General features: G+C 49.1%; 1 protein-coding gene across 1 annotated transcript in view; it reads left to right on the top strand.

Moving 5' to 3' along the window:
* Positions 1-22,185, top strand: part of ZDHHC14 (zinc finger, DHHC-type containing 14) — a 385,293-nt gene that overhangs the window by 355,631 nt on the left and 7,477 nt on the right. The window contains exon 8 of the mRNA XM_006882757.1: positions 1,245-1,347. Coding sequence (XP_006882819.1) covers positions 1,245-1,347 — 103 coding nt within the window. The remainder of the gene's footprint in view (positions 1-1,244; positions 1,348-22,185) is intronic.

The following is a 22,185-nucleotide window of genomic DNA, read 5'->3' on the forward strand; positions in this document are numbered from 1 at the left end:
AGGAAGGAAGGAAGGAAGGAAGGAAGGAAGGAAGGAAGGAAGGAAGGAAGGAAGGAAGGAAGGAAAGTTTACACCATGGAAATAGGGAAGAGAAGCCATTTTTGCTCATTGGAAGAACAGGCGTCCACGTATCTGGTTCACGGGTGTGTGGAGTCTGTCAGCAACACAGACCATAAGCATGGCCGGCTGCTAGTGTGGAGAGAAAAGGCTGGCTGAAACTGAAAACTCAGCCTGTGGGGTGCCCATGTGACAGGGTGCCCCTGTGGTGGGGTGACCATTGGATGGGGTGTCCTGGCTTTGGGGAGCCCCAGGTGCTCTGAGGCCCCAGTGAGGTCACTCAGTCGCCCTCCCCCACTGGCCCTGGGCTGGGCACTGGGTGGAGGAAATGACGTGTAGAAAGGACAGGACTGGATCAGAAGCAGGGCAGGCTGGAGACATGAGACAGTCCTGGGGTCTTTGTAGTCCGGCCTTGAAGGTGAGGCTGAGGGCAGGGGAAGGAAGGGCAGCAGCTGTTGAGAGCAGCAGGGGCCAGAGACATAGTGCGACTGTGTTCCTGCACTGGGGGCTTTACAGAGCCTTTGAACATGGGTGCTAAGCGAGGAAGCTGGGGCCCATGTCACAGGGAGTGTAGGTCCTGAGGTTAGACAGGATGGTTGGAAGTCACATGGTGTTGGAGGACCTGTGAGCTCAGGAGGGGTGTGGGGAGAACAGAGAAGAGGCTGGTGGAGGGGAGACCACCAGAGGGCCCTATGAGTAACAGACCAGCTGGGGTCAGCAGACCAGGTGGGGTGCTGGGGTCAGTGGACCGTGTGAGGGAGCTGGGACAGCAGACCACATAGGAGTTCTGGGGACTGCAGACCAGGTGAGGGTGCTGGGGACAGTGGACCAGGTCAGGGTGTTGGGGACAGCAGACCAGGTGAGGAAGCTGGGGACAGCAGACCATATAAGGGTGCTGGGGCCAGAGGACCAGGTGGCGATGCTGAGGTTAGCAGACCAAGTTGGGGTGCTGGGGACCGCAGTTATGGCAGGTATGTGGCCTGGAGAAGAGGAAGCAGGGACAGCTGGCAACACGTAAGCAGAGCACAAATGGCCAGCCGTGAGCCTGAGCGGTGGCTAACGTGACTCCAAGACGTGAGGTTCTGAGCAGGGAGGGGCCTGGGGGTGGGGGTGGGGAACGTGGCACCGAGCGCGGCTTCAGCTTCTGCTCAGTCTCCTCTCCTGTGTTATTTTCTTTCTTCCTTTAGCCTGATTGACAGACGGGGGTACATCCAGCCTGACACCCCACAGCCGGCAGCACCTTCCAACGGCGTCACCATGTATGGGGCCACCCAGTCACAGAGCAACATGGTAGGATGCCTGCAGCCGCTCCTCCTCCTCCTCCTCCTCCTCCTCCTCTTCCTCCTCCTCGTCTGTGGGCGCTAACTGAGCACTTACAAGCACTAATGAGCCACTCACCAGCCCACCCGGGGAGATGCTCGCTGACCCCCCACCGGCTGAAGGGCTCCAAGGAGGGAGGTGGCATTCGTTTCTTGTTCCCAGTTGTGCCGGGAGAAGCAGGCACATGGCTCTGAGCACAGCTCGTGGTGTGTTGTGATGGGAAGTCACGTTCTCTGAACCAGGACAGTGTCTGGGGGTGAAAGGAGACCTTCCTAGACAGGGCCTGCTGTCTCTGTGCCCCCCATTTACCCCGTCCTTGAAGGATTAAGAGAATGAAGCACCAGCTAGCCTCTCAGATAGTCCTGTACACGTTAGTGTGAGTGACCAGACGAGGTTTTCTTCCAGTTACAGCGAAGTGTGTGCAGAGGGAATTCCCGAGGAAAGCCTGCATGTGTGTGGAAGGGCGTGCAACTGGCTTTCCTCAGGCCTGGAGGCCACAGTGCGACCCATCTGATGGTCCTTACAAATCCCTTGGTGATGGCATAAGGTGCCATATGGTCGGTTCCAACTGGCAGCTCCCCAGTGCCCAATAACAGGACATTGCCCTTCCTGCCGTGACCTCGCCGTCCTCACTGTCCCTGTGTCAGAGCCCCAGGCTGGCCGCCTCTCCATGACTGACCCTCTGCCCTGCCAAACAAGATGACCTCCAGGGGCTGGAGCCCAGGTGGTGCAGTGGTTAAGTGCTTGGCTGCTAGCCGCAAAGCCAAAGGTTGAAACTCACTGTCCAGTCCGTGAGAGAGATGTAGAATTCTGCTTCTTTAAGGACTTACAGCCTTGGAATCCCTGTGGGTCAGAATCACATGGTTACAAAAGGCTAAAGTCCTGTCAGTGTCTATTGTTGTTGTTGTTGTTGTTACATGCTTTCGAGTGGGAACCACCTCATCGCTGACCCTCCAGCGGGTTTTCAGAAGCTATAAATGGCCCGGGAGGAGATGTGGCCCATGTTTCTCCTGCAGAGCATCTGGTGGGTTCAAACCAAGTGCCTTTGTGTTTGCAGCTCAACTCCATACCACTAGGCCATGAGAGCCCCACAGGCAATGCAAAGTTAAACCCACAGTCCATTCCAACTCTTAGGGCCCTTCAGAACAGAGCCATGCAGTTCCCAGGACGAGGCTTTAAGAAGCAGACTGCTGCATCTTCCTCCTGCAGAACACTTAGTGGGCTTGAACTCTTGACCTTCTGTTTAGCAAGCGAGTGCTTTAGCCACTGCACTATTGGGCGCCTCCTGTCTGGCAATGGACTCTCCCTATTAAGAACATGTTTCCTTGGTGAGTTTTGGGGTGTCTGCAAAGGACTAGTCTTGTGGTCTCCTGCTCCAGGTGCTCCTTGTAGAGTTAGGTCACTTGTCTCTGGTTTCAAGGACAGAGGATCATGGAGCGGGCTGTCAGTGCTGCTTCTGTCTGCTGCCATCAGCCGGCACGTGACTCCTGGTGATCCCATGATGCACAGCAGGACCAGATGATTGTGCTCCACACTTTTTATGGGGAAATGTACAAGGATGGGTGTCCAGGCCTTTCTTCCTAGTCCTTCTTATTCTAGACTCTCCACTGACGTCTGTTTAGCATCCTAGCAATGCTCATGCCTCCATTGGCGGATGGGTGGTGGCATAAGGTGCACAGAGTGAGGACGGCACAGGAGAGGACAGGGTTCAGATCTGTGGTTCATAGGGTCCTTGTGGGTCGTACTCAACTCGACAACTAAGAACAGCTCCTGCTTGAAGGCGAGGGTTCTGGCCCTGAACCCCCTTGGCCGTCCTGATTTTACATGCTGTCTGGGAACATCCCAGTCCTTTGTATCTCCCCGTAAGGAAACTGCACCATAGGGGGGTGTCAGCAAAGTAAGGCTGCCTCTTCAACAGCAGGGGCTTCAGACATTCGCCCCACGTGGTCACTTAGACTGCCCGTGCAGCCGCAGGAAGCCCGCCTCCCGCCCCAGCAGCGGTCTGCCCTGCCTGTGCTGGTGGACTTGAAGGTGTCTAGTCTCCAAGGCAGCAGGAGACACCGGCCACCTACCCTCTGCTCCTGTGAAGGCCTGCGTGACCAGGACATCCACCAAGCAGCCTGCCATCTTCCTTTTAATTTCTTTCTTTCACTTTTAAAACTGAGCTCAGGCTTAACGTCAATAAGAAAGTGCTTGGGGTTCCAGTCTCCAGTAGGTGAAAATAGTGCACAAATCCTTCCACGTCAAAGTGTCAGAATCACAAGGTGAATTTCAGGAACTCCGTGAGAGTTTTCAGTCAATAGTAACAGTAACTTTCTTTGTTTTTCATCTTGTGTGTTTTATATATGACTGTTATACAGCATCTTTGGAGCCAGGCAACTAAGTTCAAATCCAGGCTCTCTCACTAACTAGCTGTTATTTAACATTGCTGGGCTTCTGTCTTCTCATTAGCAAACGAAGAATAATAATTGTCCCTAGGTTGACAGCCTGGTAGTTTAAATGGTTACTACGTTCAGCTCTTAACTGACAGATTGGCCGCTTGTGTCCCCCCAGAGGCCCCTCAAATAAGAGGCCTGGTGGCCTGCTTCCGACGAAGAAGCCGCAGGCAGGCTTGTGGAGCACAGCTCCGCTCTGACCACGTGGGCACCGGGAGGTGTCATCAGCCGGTGATGGAGGCATTCTCAGGTAGTTCACCGGAGAGGCAGTGAGTGTTGTTAATAGCAGGACTGTTGTAATAATCATTCATTTCATCCCCACAGAAACCTGAAAGCCATCCGCGTGTGAACTGAGCCTTTAAAATAACAAAAGCTTTTCTCAGAGTCACTTACGGTTCAAGACCTGGGTGGTCCGCATCACGATACCATGTTTCAGAAGGCTTCTTTCTGCAAAGCCCTCTGAGGAATCGAGGCAGAATCAGATAAACCAGTCCAGACCTCAGCCCTTACTCCTCAGGCCTCAGGCGCTCTCTCAGGCCTCAGCCTGCAATGGACTTTAGAATCACGACACTGGGGGTCCCACCAAGAGCAGCTGAGTCAGAATCCTTGGGTAGAGAGATGCGCGAGCCTAGGTGTCATGGTAACAGAGGAGGCTGATCCCTGAGAAACCCTTGGTAACAATTTGGGTTCAGTGCAAGGATTTTCCCTTGCTGGTTGGCTACCTTATAAGAACAGAAAGTGATGGGTTAGCAATTCTTTGATTCTTGCTCTTGGGTGCTGTAGAGTTGATAGCACCTTAGAACAAGCCTGTGCACAACGTCAGAAGCACTGCCCGTCCTTGTGGTCATTATTTATTTGTTCCCATTGTTGCACCCATGTCTGTCCACCTTGTTGAAGGTCCTCCTCTTTTTTTGAGAACCCTTTCCTTCTGTTAAGTGTAGGACTACCAACTGAAAGATCGGTGGTTTGAAGCCACCAGGGTCTGATGAGGCTGTCCCATCTCATAAAGAGTTACTGTGTCAGAATGGATCAGAGGGCACAGAGGGTTTGGTTTTTCGCTTCTTCTTTCCCAAACACAGTGTCCTTTTCCACTGGCTGGTCCCGCCTGGTAACATGTCCAAAGTGTGTCAGACAAGAGTCTCATCATCTGAGCTTCTAAGGAGCATGTGTGCTCACTTACATCTTCCAAGACAGATTGCCGTGTTCTTCCGGCGTCCGCGGGACCGGTGACATTTTCACCGGCGCTGGAATTTGAAGGTGCCAGTTCTTTTTTGACTCCCTGTGTGGAGCCTTCTTGTTGTTAAGACGAGTATGACTCATAGTGACCCGGTGAGTAACAGATCTGATCGCCCCATCCTCAGTTCTGACACACTCGAGCCCATTGCGGCCGTCACCATGTCTCAGGCCTCACCCACCTGATTGAGGACCTTCCTTCCTCGCCATCTCCATCCCTCCGTCTTCCTGAGTATGATGTCCCTTCCCAACAGGTAACCTCTTCCAGCAACTAAGGTGTGTTGCCAACCAGGTCTGGGTCTTCGCAGTAATTTGTTATGCATCAGAGAGCTGCACAAAGACAGAGGATGACAGAGGAATTGATGCCTTTGAGCTGTGGTGCTGGAGAAGAGTACTGAACATACCATGAACCGCCAAGAGAACAGACATGCCCGTGCTGGAGGGGGTGAAACCAGGCTGCTCCTTGGAGGCAAGGAATTTGAAGCTCTATCTGATGTAATATGTGAGGAGTGACCAGTCCTTGGAGAGGGATATTATGCTTGGGTAATGGGAGTAGGTGTGTAAGGGACAATGAGACTGGCTCAAGATAGAGTAGGGTTCAGAGCTGTTGTACACAGAGTCGCTGTGAGTCACGGGCAACTCGATGGCACATAGCAATAACAAGCTACATGCTTAAAGTATGTGAGACAAAGGTAGAGGCTAGATGTCTACCACCAGGTGTCAGCTGTGCTGATTCCTTCTCGGTGCTCCGAGGGGGGAGCTGTCCCCTGCCTCTCTCCCCACCGCTGGTCCCACAATGACCCTTAGTGCTCCCTGGCTGTGGCATCACCACTGCACTGTCTGCTTATGTCATCACCAGGCCATTTTCCTCGACTGTCTCTCAACATAACAATTTCAGGCTATTTTGTGCTTATTGGCCTGAAGTGCACTTGATTGCGCTAACATACAATCTGCTCAGAAGCAGATGAGAGAGAGCCTCTCAGCAGAACGTGCCAGGGAGGATGATGCTGGGAGGTTGTGGGAACTGCACACAGCAGCCTTTGGGTTTCAGGCACAGCATCCTGAAGGGAGGACATCTGAGGGGATGAAGGGACTGTCCCCCAAGTGGGAGAGTGGTGCAGATAGCGCGCCCCACAGGCAGATGCGGGAGAGACGGCTGAGGTGTGGGGAGAGCCGTGGCCCCTGTGTGTGGAGCGCAGTGTCGGGGCTCTAAGGCAGGAGAGGAAGTACGTGCCGGCCTCCGGTGACGGCCTCCAGTGCCATCGGGCAAGCCTGGACCTTGGTCTGTTGATGACAGAGCCGTGATGGCACTGAATGTAGCGGACAGAGACAGGGAGGCACAGAACTGGACAGGGTTTCTGTTTGTCACAGAGTGCTAAGAGTCAGAGCTGACCTGATGGCACCTGGCAATGACAACATCGTCAGTTTATGACGCCAGACGTGGCACATGATGGTGTTTGCAGGAGGGACCCATAGTAGGTCTACAGAGAGAGGAAACTGGCTCACCTGCGTGTCTGTGAGGGTCTCCTCGGGAGACACACACATAGAAGGGTCGTAGCCAGGCCTGATTTGTTCCTTTCTTCCTGTCTTCTTTCCTTCCTTCCTTCTTCCAGCATTTCTCATCCTCCAAGGGCTCCACTCTGAATGGAAGTAGGTTCTAGAAGGAGTCCCTTCTCTCAGGTGCTGTGACGCAGCAGAATGGCTTTAGGGGGCTGGGTCATGCACCTCCAGTGACCACAGGACCCTGGCAAAGGCTGTATAATTCTCCCCTGGTTCTCCTGTACAGGTGCAGGGGACCCTCTTGCTATTTCTTCACGTGTTCAGTGAGCCCTTCACTCGAAGGTGCATTTCCTGAGGCAACCCATGTCTCAGCTAGGTTCTGCCACACCCCACCTTCCATTGTACATGAAATAAAGAAGTAACAGTTGCAATTTTTAAAAAAAAAAAGTTGCTTCATGGTGTCATTAACTTGTTAGGTACAGATAGCCCTTGGACCAGGAGACCAGAGGTCGGCCGTTCTCTGTAGGAGATGCTCTGGAGAAGGGCCCGTGACTGTGGCTCTCCACATGGACTTACCTAGACATGATAGACTCTAAGCCACGTAAGAAGGCTACGAACCAGCATTCAGAGATGCTGAGTGCCCACATGACACACGACTAGACCAACTTCACTAGTGGCTAACTCGGAACCTTCGTGAAACTTGCTTTACGTCTTAGAAACGGTTTGGATTAGGAGGTATATTAGGATTTCCCTGCTTCATCAGAATCCTCAAGTGTGCATTTGATCACACAGACATCACTGCCAGTTATGAAGCAAATTGAAAAGCAAGATGTTAATATCTAAGTGATTGAAATCCCATGTCCCGTTCATGTCACCCCGGGCCTGGTCGTGAGAGCTCTGGTCTAGATGTCACATCAAACCTGGAGAAACCTTTCAGAAACCCCACAGCTCCTGCTCACCCTGGGCGAGCCCCCAGACGCCTCCCAGATTAGGGCATCCTCAATAGAGGCGAGGTGCGAACGCTCTCCTGGGTGGAAGGGGTACCCACAGGGCAGGATGAGGACCAGGTGGGCCAGCGAGACAGAGCCCACCCAGCAGCTCAGGAAGGAAATGCAGCTGGTGAGAGAGCTGGGCCTCCACCGCCAAGGTCCAGGCCGCAGCACTGAGCCATGTTGTACCGGCGTAGGGACTGACCACCAACCAGTGCGATCCCACCAGGAGACTCTGTCCCCAGGGGAGAGTCTGTCCCCGGCTGTGTCAGCTGTGTCAGTGGGCCGGTGTCACGTGCCAGGTTGTGTTTCCATCTACTGTGTGTTTATAGACCATTCACACAGCAACACAACACAACCAGCGTTCTGACTCATTCTTTCTTTTTTATTTATTTATATATACTAGGTATTTTTTATTATTAATTTTAATAGACATTTACAAAGGTTTTGGATTTCCATTCATTCATTGCTGTACTTTTCTCCCTGCCCACCCTCCCCACCAGCTCGCTCCCCTCTCTGAAAAGAAAAAAGAAAAAAGGAAAAAAAAATCCTTCATTAGTATACAATTCCCACATCCCTTCCCCCCCACCCCCCACCCTGAGTACACTTCTCTATGCAACCTTAATTCTGGATTCCTGTGCCAACCATAATACTCAATCATATATCACCTCTAATCTGTTCTTTCCTTCATCTGTTTCAATACAATATACATAATTTATCCAGGTTTTTCTGTCATACCCCAACCCTGATGTCAGACCCATTCTACAACAGTGGCACCCTGCAGTATTTGTCCCTTTGTGACTGAGATATTTCACTCAGCATAATGTCCTCCAGGGTCACCTACTTCAAATAATATTGCATGAGTTCCTTGTTTTTCAATGCAGCGTAGTATTCCATTGTGTGGATATACCACAGCTTCTCTATCCATTCGTTTGTTGATGGGCCCTTAGGCTGCTTCCAACTCCTTGCTATTGTGAACAAAGCTGCAGTAAACATGGGTGTGCATATATCTGCTTGGATGGCAGACATGGTCTCTCTGGGACATATTCCCAGTAATGGAATTGCTGGGTCAAATGGTATCTCACAGCAACACAACCGTCGTTCTGACTCTTTCAGTTGGCCTTAGTGTCCCCCGTTGGGTAAGTGCCGTGTTAATAGGGAGCGGAGAGGGGAAGCCGTCCTGGGCGGCCAGAGATACAGGAGCAGAACTGGAGCTGCTAGGACTTCGAGGCATCTCCACTCCGCTCTCCTCTTCCCGCTCGTGCGTGACTGCAGTGACAGGGCTCGCCGTGCTGGGCGCTGGACGAGGCTGCTTCTGTAAAACGCTCATGCCTGCTAACAGCATCCCCACTTTACAGATGGACAAACCGAGGCACAGAGGGTTCAAGGAAGTTTACTCAACACCAACTTCAGAGTCCACGCTCCTAATCCTGCACGTCACTGGGCCTCAGTGTAGAAATGTTTGCTGAGCATTTTGCTGTGTATAAGCAGGAGCGGCATCCACTTCCTAAACAACTTGTCTCAGGAAACTCTATGAACTTTAATAACTGTCAATAGTTGTAGAGGAGCTTCAGGCCTTTTGTTCATAGAGTCACTATGAGTCATGCTCGACTTGACAGCAATCAACAATAATATAAGGTGCTTTTCTCCCAAAACCCTCAGTCTCCATCACCCTTTATCCTCACCCTCTCTCATGGTCCAATCTGCTCTTAGAAGATAAGCTACCACTCTTTCATACTTACAGGGGAATCTGAGTCTAATTTCAAGGATATGTGAATTTCCCTTCATTCATTCATTCATTCATTCATTCATTTATTTATAAATGAACGACTTTTAACCTCCCTTGAAAACGAAGTTTCAGACGTTAATACTAATACAGGAATGTTGTGTGTGTTGTGTACCATAGAGTCAGAACCAACCCATAGCTGACCCTCCAGTGGGTTTTCAAAGGCCGTTTAAATCAGAGATTTAAAGGAGATAGCCCATCTTTCTCCCAAAGAGCAGCTGGAGGATTTGAACTGAGTGCCTTCATGATTGCAGTACAACTTCTTATGACTAGGCCACCAGAGCTCCCTAACATGGGCATACCTGGGAGGTAGCGCAGGTTTGCTTCCAAGCCACGCCAGCAAAGCCAACATGGCAATGATGCAGCCCACAGGAGCTGACTGGTGTCCTGGTGCCTGTAACTGTCAGGTCAGCACGGTACTGAGCTCTGTTAAGTGTGCGGCCACATTAGAAAAGCCTTAGAAATCATGTGTGAATGAGCCCATGGTGACACAGCAGAAGCACGTGGAGCTGGGGAAAGTGGCCCTAATGGACTGGCTCAGCGCGAGCTTGCCACAACCTTCAATTAAAAAATGTAATACTGACAAAGCGCAGGGCAGAGCAGCACAATAAAATGCGGTGCCTCTACCACAGCTGGATTCAGTGCTTCTCTGCTGTCCACTCGGTGCTGTGTCCTCAGTGAGGAAGCTCTGGGGGCACAGTCTCCAGGGAGTTGAGGTAACACTGAGCCTCAGTGGTTCGAATCCACCACCCACTGTGAGGGAGGGCAAGGGAGCATCTATCTCCTGTGCCACTGACAGCCTCAGAAACCCAGTGGAGGGTCAGCTGTGAGTCAGTCCAGTGAGGTGCCCTCCGTGACCAGCTCTGGTGGAACGTCGCGCTGCTGACCTAAACGTTGAATCTCTCTGCTGGTTCAGATCCACCAGTAGGGCCACAGGAGAAGATGACAAGTCCATTCTCTTAAGATTTCCAGGCACGGAAACCCAGTGTGGGAGGAGAGGGGTTTACTGTGAGTCAGAATCAGCCTGACAGCAGTGAGATTTCCTCAGCCAGGAGTCTGGGTGGTGCTGTAGTGAAACATTTATCCAATGACCAGAAGGTCATTGGTTCAAACCCATCAACTGCTTCACAGAGAAAAAGTGAGGCCACCTGCTTCTGTAAAGACATACAGCCTTGGCAACTCTGTGGGGCAGTTGTGGCCTGTCTTCTGGGGTCACACTGGGTCAGAATTGACTTGATGGCTGTGGCAGTGTCTTCAGAGTATAGAATGGTGCCTGCGCTAGATGATTCGGGTAAATGCTCCTCAAATGAAAGTTGAGTTTGTTGATTAATTATAGACTCAGTGTTCTACAAACAATATCCTCTCTTTTAATCCTCACAAAACCGTCTAATGTGGGTGTTGTCATTGTCCCTGTGTGGACCTAAGTGTGGGGAACAGCTCATCAGTTGGTGCACTGAGATTTCGTCGTTGGCAGTTAGACCCAAGGAGAGTGTCCTTGTTGCTGTCCCAGGTACCACCCCCCCAAGTAGGAAGCTTCCCCCTCCCAACAATTATGGTGGTTGTTAGGGGAGCCAAAGGCTGTCATTCAGGTTGGCAGCAGGACACAATCGCCCAGTCAGGACAGCTTCTGAAACGGGCTCGCAGGCCCCTCAGCCTTTTTCCTCGCAGAGCTCAGGCCAATGTTACACAGCCCTCAGTCCTGCCAGTTGTGGCTCTCCCCTCACCCCGACCACCACCACCAGTCCTCCAGCAAACCTCGCCAAAGGCCCTGGCGCTGACTCCATGGCCAGCAGTCCCTGGGTCAGCTCTGCCTCGCCTCAGGTCTCTGCTTCTGCTGCAGCTGCAGCTCCTGGGGACCGCGGTCCGAGAGGCACGGGAATCTCAGGACTTACGCTCTGTATTCTCTGGTGCTGCTTTGCTGGTGGAGAGATTCGCAGTAGGAAGGAAGCGTGTGTGGTGGAGTGGAACGGTGTGAAGGACTGTCCCAGGGCTGAGGAAAATCATGTTGTGCAGACTTTTACTACAGTTGGTATTGGGGTCATCGAGTCCATTCTAACCCCTGCCAGTGCTCTCTGTGCAGTAGAACACGCACTGACGTCGTCACAACTGCTGCTGGAGGTCAGCACTACAGCCACTGTGCCTGCCAGTCCATTGCATTGAGCGTCTTGCTCCTTTCTTACTGACCCTCAACTAGGCGTGTCCTTCTCCAGGATTGTTCCCTTCTGAGGACACGTCCTAAATATGGGAGACAAACTCACTACCTCACTTCCAAGACATCCCACCACACTTCACAGACTGAGATCGGCAAAAGGTGAAAGTGTGTCCTCTGCCAAGTCTGACTGGTGTGGTCTCCACGCTTGAAATGGGTGGAGCTGAGTTCATTCAGCTTCTGGGATCTGAAAGTAACCATTTTTAATAATATTTAAACCATTTTTACTCTTAGATGTTATGTTTTACTCTTATATGTTATGTGCCATTGAGTCAAAATCAAATCATAGCTGACTTTACTAGGTTTTCTGAAACATTAAACTGCATGAGAGGAGATTTCCCATCTTTGGCCTGTGGAGCAGCTGATGGATTTGAACTGCGTCACTTTGGGTTGGCAGCACAAGTCCTTACCAAATTTTTTTTTCTCTTTCCCTAGTGCTGTCTTCATCTCCTGGCACTCCAATTACACATGTGTTAGACCATTTAATTATTTTCCCAGAGGCTTTATGCCTGAGGTTCTGTTCATCTTTCTTTAAACTTTGTCTTTTATTTTTTTTTTCAAATTGAGTAATTCCTCTTGCTCTTTCTTTATATTCATGTGGTCTTTCATGTTCTATATCTAATCTACTGGGTTGTTTTTCCTTTGGGTTATTGAAGTTTTTGGTTCTAGAATATACACTAGAATTTTATTTCTTCTCAGACTCTGTTTTCTCAAGGAGGCCCCATTTCCAACATGACTATAATATTTCTTTAAAGGCTATCTGCTAAGTCTTTCAGGGGTTTACTGGACTTATATCCATTGATCACTTTTTTCCTTAACTGAAGGTAAATTCCTCCCCCACCCCCGATCTTGTTATATGCTGCTTTTGATTGAATACAGAACATTTTTCACACTGTCATGTGGAAACTCTGGATTTGGCTGGGTTTTCCTCTGAAGGATGTTGATTTTTGTCTTCATGGGCAATTCAGTTACTAATTGCCTAGAAATTATGTAGGCTGGTGCCATATTTTGTTAATACAGATCTGTGGAAAATACGTAGTGTTTCCCAGGCTCTTCTAATTACAGAAACTCAACTTCCAAAATATGTCCTCCCTGCAGACTTTGTAAGAGTGTGGATTTCAGTGTTGTTAGGGTGTGGCTCGTTAAAATAGGTCTTACTTTAAGCCAGGATCCAAGCTTCTTTAGAGATGGTGCAAAAGATGTCCACATGGTGTTGGAGGTGTTGATAAGGCCAATATCCCTTCTTAGGACGTTAAGACAGCACAGTTCTTCTCACCTCTTGCATCTCCATTCCCTTCTCAGGCCTCTTGCACCTGACCTCTGGTCCTATTGCTCCTGGTAGCTGGCCGGTCTTTAGACATCTTAGCCTGTGTTCAAGCACAGCACAGCCCTCATCCACAGACTTCGGAACACCCTTCAGGGATTTCTGGGACCCCCTCCTCTGGACAGTTCCCTCTTCTCCCATGCCTGACGTACAATTCTAGCCATTTCAGTTTCCTCATACCTGGATGTCTGCTTCCTCAGCCCAACAGGAGCATTGTGACTCAAGCTGTCACGGGTCTGAGTGCTGCCCAAGACCGGCTGGTGAGAGGGAGATGGTCAGAGAACATTGACTCTGGGAACATCAGAGCCAAGCCTGCAGGATGACGGTTGAGACCCACGTGTAGGAGGGCTAGGGGAGAGGTGCCGTCTCACCTGGCTGTCCTGACGGCAGACCTCACTCTCCCACTTGTCCCAGAAGGACCTCAGTTTCTGCTGCAGCTGCCAGTGATGACTTGGGGAGCTCCCAGCTTCATACAGAATAGAGAGAACCTGGAGGCCAAGGAGGAAAAGAAGAGTGAAGCCTGACCAAGAAGAAGAGGGTCCTCTTGTGGGAGAAGGGCTCACGTGGAGAGAGAAGCTGGCATTGCAGACGGCATCCTCGGCCTGGTGCACAGCAGTGTCACCCTGGGGTCCAGCCCCACAGCCCAGCAGCTCCACATGCTCTTCCATCGACTGACACAGCTCGTTCACTTCCTGGAGTTTGGAGAGACTTTAGGGATCAGGTCCAGCCTAGGCCCCTTTGAAGCCCCCAGACTCTGCCTCCCCTCAAGGGTCTTGAACAGAGAGAACGGTATGTTGTAAAGGTGATGTTATCATGCCCACCACTCGGGGAATGGACCAGCTGCAGGAGGGCGAGCAGGATCCCTTCCTTTGGTTTATTTTAGAGACTTTGTCCAGAATGGGAAGAATAAGAGGTGTCTGCCCAATCCATGTTTTAGAAGCAACATAGAGAATTGTCTGAAGCGTGGGTGATATGAAAGTGGGGTGTCTAAAGAGGAGGGGCCAGGGGAGCAGGCCTGACTGAAGGGGAGGAAAGCTGGCATGGAGGCTAATCAGAAGGCAGCACCAGAGAGGTCTGTGGGAGCTCTGGTGTGCTTAGGAGAGATCTGGGTGGGTGTCCGCAGCCCAGTCCCAGCTCTTGGTGGACAGGCTTGTGGGAGACATATAGAGTATGAGGCTCCTATTTGGAGGAACATTCTTTTACCTTGTGCATCACTCTTCATCAGTTTGCTGCACTCAGGTCATGTGGTTTGCCGTGATATTTAACCTTGTGCCACTGGGGTGTCAAATACCATAATGGTCTCTCAACGTGGACAGTGTTTGATGGAGCTCCCAGTTGTAAAACAGACTTGGAAGCAGGAGTGGCATCCACTTCCTAAACCACATGCCTCTGGAAAATCTATAAACCTGGAGAAACGACAACAGTTATGGAAAGGCAGTAAATCTTTTGTTCATAGAGTCACTGTGAGTCATACTTGACTCGACGGCAGTCATCAACAACAACAACAACCGCTCAACAGGAAGGCTTGCCTTGCTCAGACTCCAGTGTGCGCCATTCATGGTTGGTTAAATTTTTCCTAAACAAAGGGCTTGTTGCCCAAGCAAAGAGACACTCTCTCTTTGTGTCTGTTGTGTCAGAGATTACCATCTTGCAGCAAGTGTGCTACTTGAAAACATCTGCTGCGTGAATTTTGACCAATTTCTATTTATACACATTTACAGAAAAACAGCTAGTCCACTTTGATGGATCCCTCTTTCCTTGGCTATGTGATTAGCTAGGCGCCCCAGGCACGCATCTTTGCCACCCACTGTACCAACACTTAAAGGGCCTGGTAGCACAGTGGGTTAACCATTGAGCTGCTGACCAGTCAACCCTTTAAATCTATGAGTGATTCCTTTGGAGAATAACGAGGCAGTCTGCTCCCTTCAAGGTGGACATCCTAAGGAACCCTGCGGGCAGATCTCTGGGACCTCTCTGTGAGTCAGGTTCAATGACAGTGAGGCGCTGACAACCGGGAGGCCGTGCTTGGCACAAACCGTCCAAGGTTGGGGGACTCATTACAAGGTTGGAGGTTAATTCCCTGGAGGGACCCAGAGGAGAGGCCTGTCTCCTGTGGTCACAGCCATGAAAACCCCTCGTGCACACTCACTTGTGCTCTGAGACACATGTGGCCACACATCGGCTGACCAGCTGGCTTGCTCTTGGGACTTTTTATTCCTTGCAGCCAACAATTAATGCTGAATGAGTCGTGGGCTGTGATTCCTCTGATCAGAGACCATGCCCAGTGCTTGCCTTGCAGGGATGACATCTAGGCTTAGCCCCAGACTGAACGGGTCTATTTGCAGAGGAAAGAAAGCTGACCATATGAGGAGCCTATATCTGAAGTCAAATGTGGGCTTCATTTTATGTGAGGTCCACTCACTGTCCAGCTCATAAAGGTATTTCTAGACTGACCGGAAAAGTATTTGGAGGAGATTAATGTACTGTTTTAGAAATTAGAAGTGAAAGCTTTTTAAGTCCAAGTTAAACATCCTGAAATGTCAGGACTGGAAAATTATATAAATATTGAGAGATAGCTGGCATAAAAAAAATCTGAGGGCTTAATTAGTATCTCATAAATAGAAAAATGTACCACTGAAGGACTCAGTTGAGCTGGGTGGTACCGACGGCCTCTGGACAGATTCCCAGATATGCTAGAGAAGTTGTGAGCAGACCTGAAAGTGTTAAAATGATGCACGTAGCCCCAACTTTCATCACCTCTGCTCTTAGTGTGTTTTGGGAGATTCTCCCTCTGCTCTTCAAGGTTTGTATTTGCCTCATTGTTCATTGTGATTGGTGGTGTTATGGCCCAGCATTGAGGACCTGTGTTTGAAAAGGAGTGTGTATAGGAGAGATAGAGACACACACACAGAGAGAGCAAGACAGAGAGAGAGAGAGAGAGTGTGTGTGTGTGTGTGTGTGTGTGTGTGTGTGCGCGCGCGCACATGTGCACCGTCATGCCACCCAGTCAAGGTCCATTCTTAGTGCGGTACCTCATTTGATTATCAAATGACTTGTTGTGTCATTAGGTTCCATCAAGTCGATTCCAACTCATGGTGGCTACTTGGGTGTCAAGAGTGGAGCAGGGTCCTAAGTGGCCGCTTTCTCCTGTGTGAATCACCAGGCCTTTCTGCAAAGGCACCTCAAGGTGACTCAACCCACCGACTTTGCAGTTAGCAGACAAGCACAGTAGCTGTTTGCACCGTCCCATGTTTTAAATTCTGTAAATCGTTTGGTTCGGAGTTTGCACGTGGGGCTGGTACTTGTAGCTGCAAAGGCCCTTTGGGATTATGGTTCTAAATGCAAAGATAATTAACACAGTATATAGTTGCTGGAATTTTTTTTTCTTTTTTCAGAAAGTCATCTGCTGTGTTTACTTAACCTAATGCTTTAAATCCCCCTTAATCTAGTATCAGGACAGGGCTAAGCCCATTGGTTGCATAATTGATTAAACTAGTCTAGCAGAAGAATTTGCAAAGCATAACTGAGAAATCTAATATGGTAGTGGAATTTCTTATTTTCTTAACAAGCACACACATAGATATAAACACACACATATGTGTACACTTAGGACCCTAACGTTCAGTTTGCAAAAATCCTATCATGTGCACATATGTGCCCAACAATGGAATAGCTTAGCATACCTGGATGATAACTTTAAATAAAAAAGAAGCATTCCTCCTCACCTGGATCTTCACCTTGGGTGGCTGGACAAGTTCATGGTATTTTTGTAAGTGAAAGTGACCATTCTCAAAACCACAGCCAGGGCCTCAGCTCGGGAGAAACAAAAGCTCAAGTCAAATGCTGAAAATAAGGCATGAATAAGGAGGACAAAAGAAGTGATGCCTTCAAATTTTCAGTGAAGGATATGCCGTGGCCTGTCACAGGAGCCAGCGATCTGCCTTGGAAGAAGGCAGCCAGCATGCTCCTCGGAAGCAAGGATGGGGAGGTGTCGTCTCCTGCCCTCTGGATGTGAGACAGTCCTTGGAAAAGGAATCATGCTGGGGAAAGAGGCAGACCCTCCCAGCGCTGCTTGGCCTGGGACCTGCAACAGTGGGCCTGAGCCAGGACGCGATGGAGATGGCGCAGGATTCGGCAGGGCTTTGTTGTCGACATGGGGTCACTACGTACGTGTCGGCGCTGACTTGGCTGCAGGAGCGATTGCTGCAGAAGGTCAAGGACCACAGTGTCCAGTACGGATTGCATCTCGACATCAAGAAAATGAAAATCCTGACCACTGGGCCAACGGGCAGCATCATGATAGATGGAGAAAAGATTCGATCTGTTTATTTGTTCATCTTGTTCAGACCCATAATCAAGACCTTTGGCACCAGCAGTCAGGAAATCAAAAGACAAGTTGCACTGGGAAAATCTGCTGTCAGGGACCTTTGCAGAGTGCTGAAAAGCAACGATGTCAGTCTAAGGTGTGCCTAATCCAGACCATTGTCTTCACAGTCACTTGCTGTGCATCTGAGAGTTGGACAATAACTAAGGATGACAGAAGACGAATTGATGCCTTTGAGTTGTGCTGGAGAGAGTGTTGAACATACTATGGACTTGAAGGGAACAAATAGTTCTGTCTTGGAGAGGGTGAAACCAGGCTGCTCCTTGGAGGCAAGGATTTTGAAGCTCCATCTCATATACTTTGGGCATGTTGTCTGGAGGGACCAGTCCTTGGAGAAAGACATCATGCTTGGGAGGGTGGAGGGTCAGGACAGGAGACAAAGACCTTGTATGAAATGAATTGACACGGTGGCTACGGCAGTGGGGCCAAGTGTCCGAGACAGTGAGGCTCACTCAGTATAGGGCAGAGTTCAGACCCATTGTTCATAGGGTCACTGTGAGTGTGGTCAACTCAATGGCACATGACAACAACAGTTTGAAAACTTACCAAAGAAATAGAACAAGATGATGACGTAACCTCACTCTTTGCTGTCTCGTGTATGGACATCCTACAGGGCACATACCTTTCCTTTTAACCACCCTTCATCTGTTCGCTAGGTTTATTACAGACAAGTCAGGGAGGGTGAAATAAAATGGCTTGCAACTTGAGCCATTGCCGTGAAAATCTGCAGAAATAGAAGTAAACTCCCTGTGCGGCGATTTTAAATGGCATTACGTGGTAATTTATGTCATCAGAACCGTGGAGCCGTAGACAGCTTTGCAGAGGAGACGCCCAGGCTTCGAGGGGCTGTAAGTCAGCAGGATGGTGGCCCCGCCCACGCTCCACACCGCTCCCGACACCGTGCCACGCTCCACACCGCGGACACAGCTCTGTGCTGATAGAAGTCGGTTTACCAGGCCTCTCTGACTGGGGAGTAAGCTTCTATTCCATGAGAGCCAGACAGTGACTAAGGGTGACAGAAGAATAGATGCCTTTAAGTTGTGCTGGAGAAGAGAGGCTTGGACATAAGAGAACAAACAGGTCTGACCTAGTGAGGGTAAAACTGGATTGCTCCTGGAGGCAACTTTTTTTTTTTAATTACTAATTTTAATGAAAGTTTACAGAGACTTTGGATTTCCATTCATTCATTGTTGCACTTTTCTTCCTGCCCACCCGTCCCCTCCAGTTCACTCTTCTTGAAAAGTTAAAGAATTATTTCATTGTGATGTAATCCCTCCCCACAAGTCCACTCCACTAAGCAGCCTTCTTTCTGGACCCCTGTCGTGACAATAATACCTAATCATATATCCCTTTTAAACAGTGCTCTCCCTCATCTGTTTCAATGCAGTCTACACTATTTATCCCCGCTTTCTCAGTCTCCCTCCAACCCCGATGTCAGTCCTGTTTTACAACAATGGCACTGTGCAGTATTTGTCCTTTTGTGACTGAGATCTTTCAGCGTAAAGTTGGAGGCAAGAGTTTTTAAACTCCATCTCACATACTTTGGGCATGTTGCCAGGAGGGAACCAGTCCTTGGAGAAGGACATCATGCATGGGAGGGTGGAGAGTCAGCACAGGAGAGGAAGACCCTGGATGAGATGGGTTGGCACAATGACTGTAGCAACTGGGGACAAGTGTGTCAGAGACAATGAGATTGACTCAAGACAGGGCAGAGTTCAGAACGATTATTCATGGGGTCGCAATGAATCATAGTCAACTCGATTGCTCATAACAACAGCAAGGGCTCCAGGAGGCGCTCTGGTGGCCTAGTGGTAAGAAGCTGCCCTGCAATGCCAAAGGCACACAGTTTGAATCCACCAGCTACTCCATGGAAGGATGGGCAGTTTGCTCTGTACAGTTCACTGCCTCTGAAAACCTGCTGGACGGTCATATCTCGAGGGAACTCTGGTAGTTCATTGTTGTTGTTGTTGTGTGCCATCAAAGTGGAGCTGACCCCTAGCTGACCCTCCAGCATGTTCTCAGAGGCAGTAAGTCACACAGGAGACTGCCCGTCTTTGGTGGTAAGCAAAAAACGCTGCCCATCCAGAGGTGTGCTGTTATCTGTTCCACGGGACAAAGATGGACATTGTCCTCCTGTGGGATTAACTGCCTCTGATAACTCACTGGAGGGTCAGCCGTGGGTGGGTTCTGACCCAAAGGTACAAACAAGGTGCCAGAGTGTCAGTGTTGGAATTAAGTCCCAGCTCTTCTACATTAGAGGAGAGTGGGTGCAATGTCTCCCCCTGCTGGTCACCAAGGGGAAAGCCAGGAGCAAGGTGGTGGAGGGAAAGGGGTCTCCAGGAGGAGGGAGAAAGACCGCAAGAGAATGGACGGGAAACCCATGAAAGGGTGGAGGGGGAGGAGGGCCTAGCACCAGTGAGGCCCACGAGAAAGAAAATGAACTAGAAAATCAACAAGAAATCAGCAAAGAGAAGTAAAGGTTGAAGGAAGCATGAAATGTTTGCAAGTTGTCACTACCAAACGCACTGCCGTAAGTTCTGACTGATACCGACCCACAGTTGTGTTTCCAAGTGGCAAACCTTTACAGGAGGAGACAGCCCGCCCTTCTCCAGTGAGACGGATGGTGGAGACACACTGCCAAGCCTTTTGGTGAGCAGCCTGAAAAGTGGTAATAATAATAATAATGGTAATGAAAGCATTTCCTTCAGATACTGTAGTGCAGGAACTCATAGCGACCTTGTGGATAGCAGACTGGAACCATCCTCCCAGTCCCCCACCAATCGTGAGTCCATTGCTACAGTCACTGTGTCAGTCCATCTCAATGAGGGTCTTCCTGTCTTTCTCTGACCCTCTACAACCATACTTTTTTCCAAGGACTTTTTCCTTCTGAAAACCTGCCCATGTATGTAAGGCAAAGTATCCCCATGGAACTCTGGTTACGTTCGCTTGTTCTTTTGACAGTCAGTGGATAGTCAATACTCTTTGCCGTCATCACAGTTCCAAAGCATGAATCCTTCTGCCATCCTTATTCATTGCCTAACTTTCAGATGCATAGGAAGCAAATGAAAATTTCATGGCATGAATCAGGCGCCTCTTAGTCTTTAAACTCTTCAGTCCTTCACAGCAGATTTTTTTTTTCACAGTGCAAATACATCTCTTTATTTCTTGGCTGCTGCCACCATGAGTGTTGACTATAGATCCAACCAATCAAAACAAAATTGTTGACAAATTCAGTCTTTTATCCATCTGTCATTGGATCTTGATATTGCCCCTTGGTCCAATAATGAGATTTTTGTTTTCTTTTTTTAAAAAAAAAATATTTTCTTATATTGTGTCTGTGTGTGTGTACGTGTGTGTGTGTGTACCGTCAAATCGGATCTGACTGGTACAGGAGGAGATTGCCCCTCCTTCTCCAGCAGAGCATCTAGTGGATTTGAACCACGTACCTCTGGGATTGCAATGCAGCTTCTTGCCACTTAGCCACCAGCCTCCCTGGAGATTTTTGTTTTCTTAATGTTGAAGTAGAATTCCTATTCAAAGCTCTCGACTTTGATCTTCTTCAGTGGGTATATAAAGATTTCTTCAGTTTCTGCCAGCAATGTTGTGCCATCTGAATAACTTGGGCTATGGATGGGTCTTTCTCAAATTCTAATGCCATACTCTTCTGCAAAGAGTCCAGCTTCTTGAATTATTTGCTTGTCATACAGGTTGGATGTTGGTGTTTTTTTGTTACTAGGTGCTGTTGAGTCAAGTACACTCACAGTGACCCTGTGAACAACACGCCTGAACCCTGTCCTATGCTGTGCTATCCTCACAGTCTCTGACACACTAGAGCCCATTGTGGCAGTCACTGTGGCAATCCACCTGGTTGAGGGGCTGCCTCTCTTTTACCATCCCTCCCCTTATCCAACCATGATGACCCTCTCCAAGGTAAGCCTCTCCTAGCAACAAGCCTAAAGCATGTGAAATGAAGCCTCATCATCTTTGCTTCCAAGGAGCACTCTGTCTGTACCTTCTCCAGCATATCTCTTTATTCTTTTGGAAACCCATGGGATATTCAACACTCTTCTCTAGCACAACAGCTCAAAGGCATCAATTCTTCTGTCATCCTTATTTGTTGTCCAGCTCTCAGATGTATAACAAGTGATTGAAAAGACAATGACCTGAATCAAGCACACTTTCGTCCTCAAACTGACATCATTGCTCCTCAGTAATTTGGAGAGGTCTCTGACTACAGACTTTTCCCAATGCAATACATCTACTGATCTCCTGGTGGCTAGTGCCAAATGTATTGATTGTGGGTCCAAGTAAGATGAAGTCATTGACAGTCTCAATCTTCTCTCCTTCTATCATGATGTAGATTGGATAGCTATGGAAAAACGACACTTCCCTAATGGACACTTGTCTAGAGTTTTAACCATGCACTGTTCCTTTGTTCTGTTTGGACAACTGCTTCCTGGTTTGTGTATGGTTTTCTCAAGAAAGCAATTACAAGTTCCTGGATTTCCATTCTTCTAAATGTTAGCTATAATTTTTCATGATCCGAATAGTCAAATGCCCTTGCATAATCAATAAAATACAAGTAAACATCTTTCTAGTATTCTGTGGTTTCATCCAAGATCCATGTAACATAAATTTTATCTCTTGGCACATCCCCTTCTAAATAGAGCTTCAGTTTCTGGCAGTTCCCTGTCAATGTAATGTTTCAGCCATTTCAAAATTATTTTCAGCAGATTTTATGCACATTTGATATGAATGATGTTGTTGGATAATTTCCGCATTCAATTGGATCACCTTTTTTGAGAATGTTGTTGTTGTTGTTGTTATGTGCCATCAAGTCATTTGCGACTCATAGCAACCCTGTGTACAAGAGCCCTAAATGTCGTTCTATCCTGTGCCAACCTCGCCATCTCAGACACACTCATTCCCACCACTCCACTCACAGAAT

This window comes from Elephantulus edwardii, unplaced genomic scaffold (genome assembly GCF_000299155.1).
Source record: "Elephantulus edwardii isolate Elephantulus edwardi_28Jun2011 unplaced genomic scaffold, EleEdw1.0 scaffold00024, whole genome shotgun sequence".
NCBI classification, from domain to species: domain Eukaryota; kingdom Metazoa; phylum Chordata; class Mammalia; order Macroscelidea; family Macroscelididae; genus Elephantulus; species Elephantulus edwardii.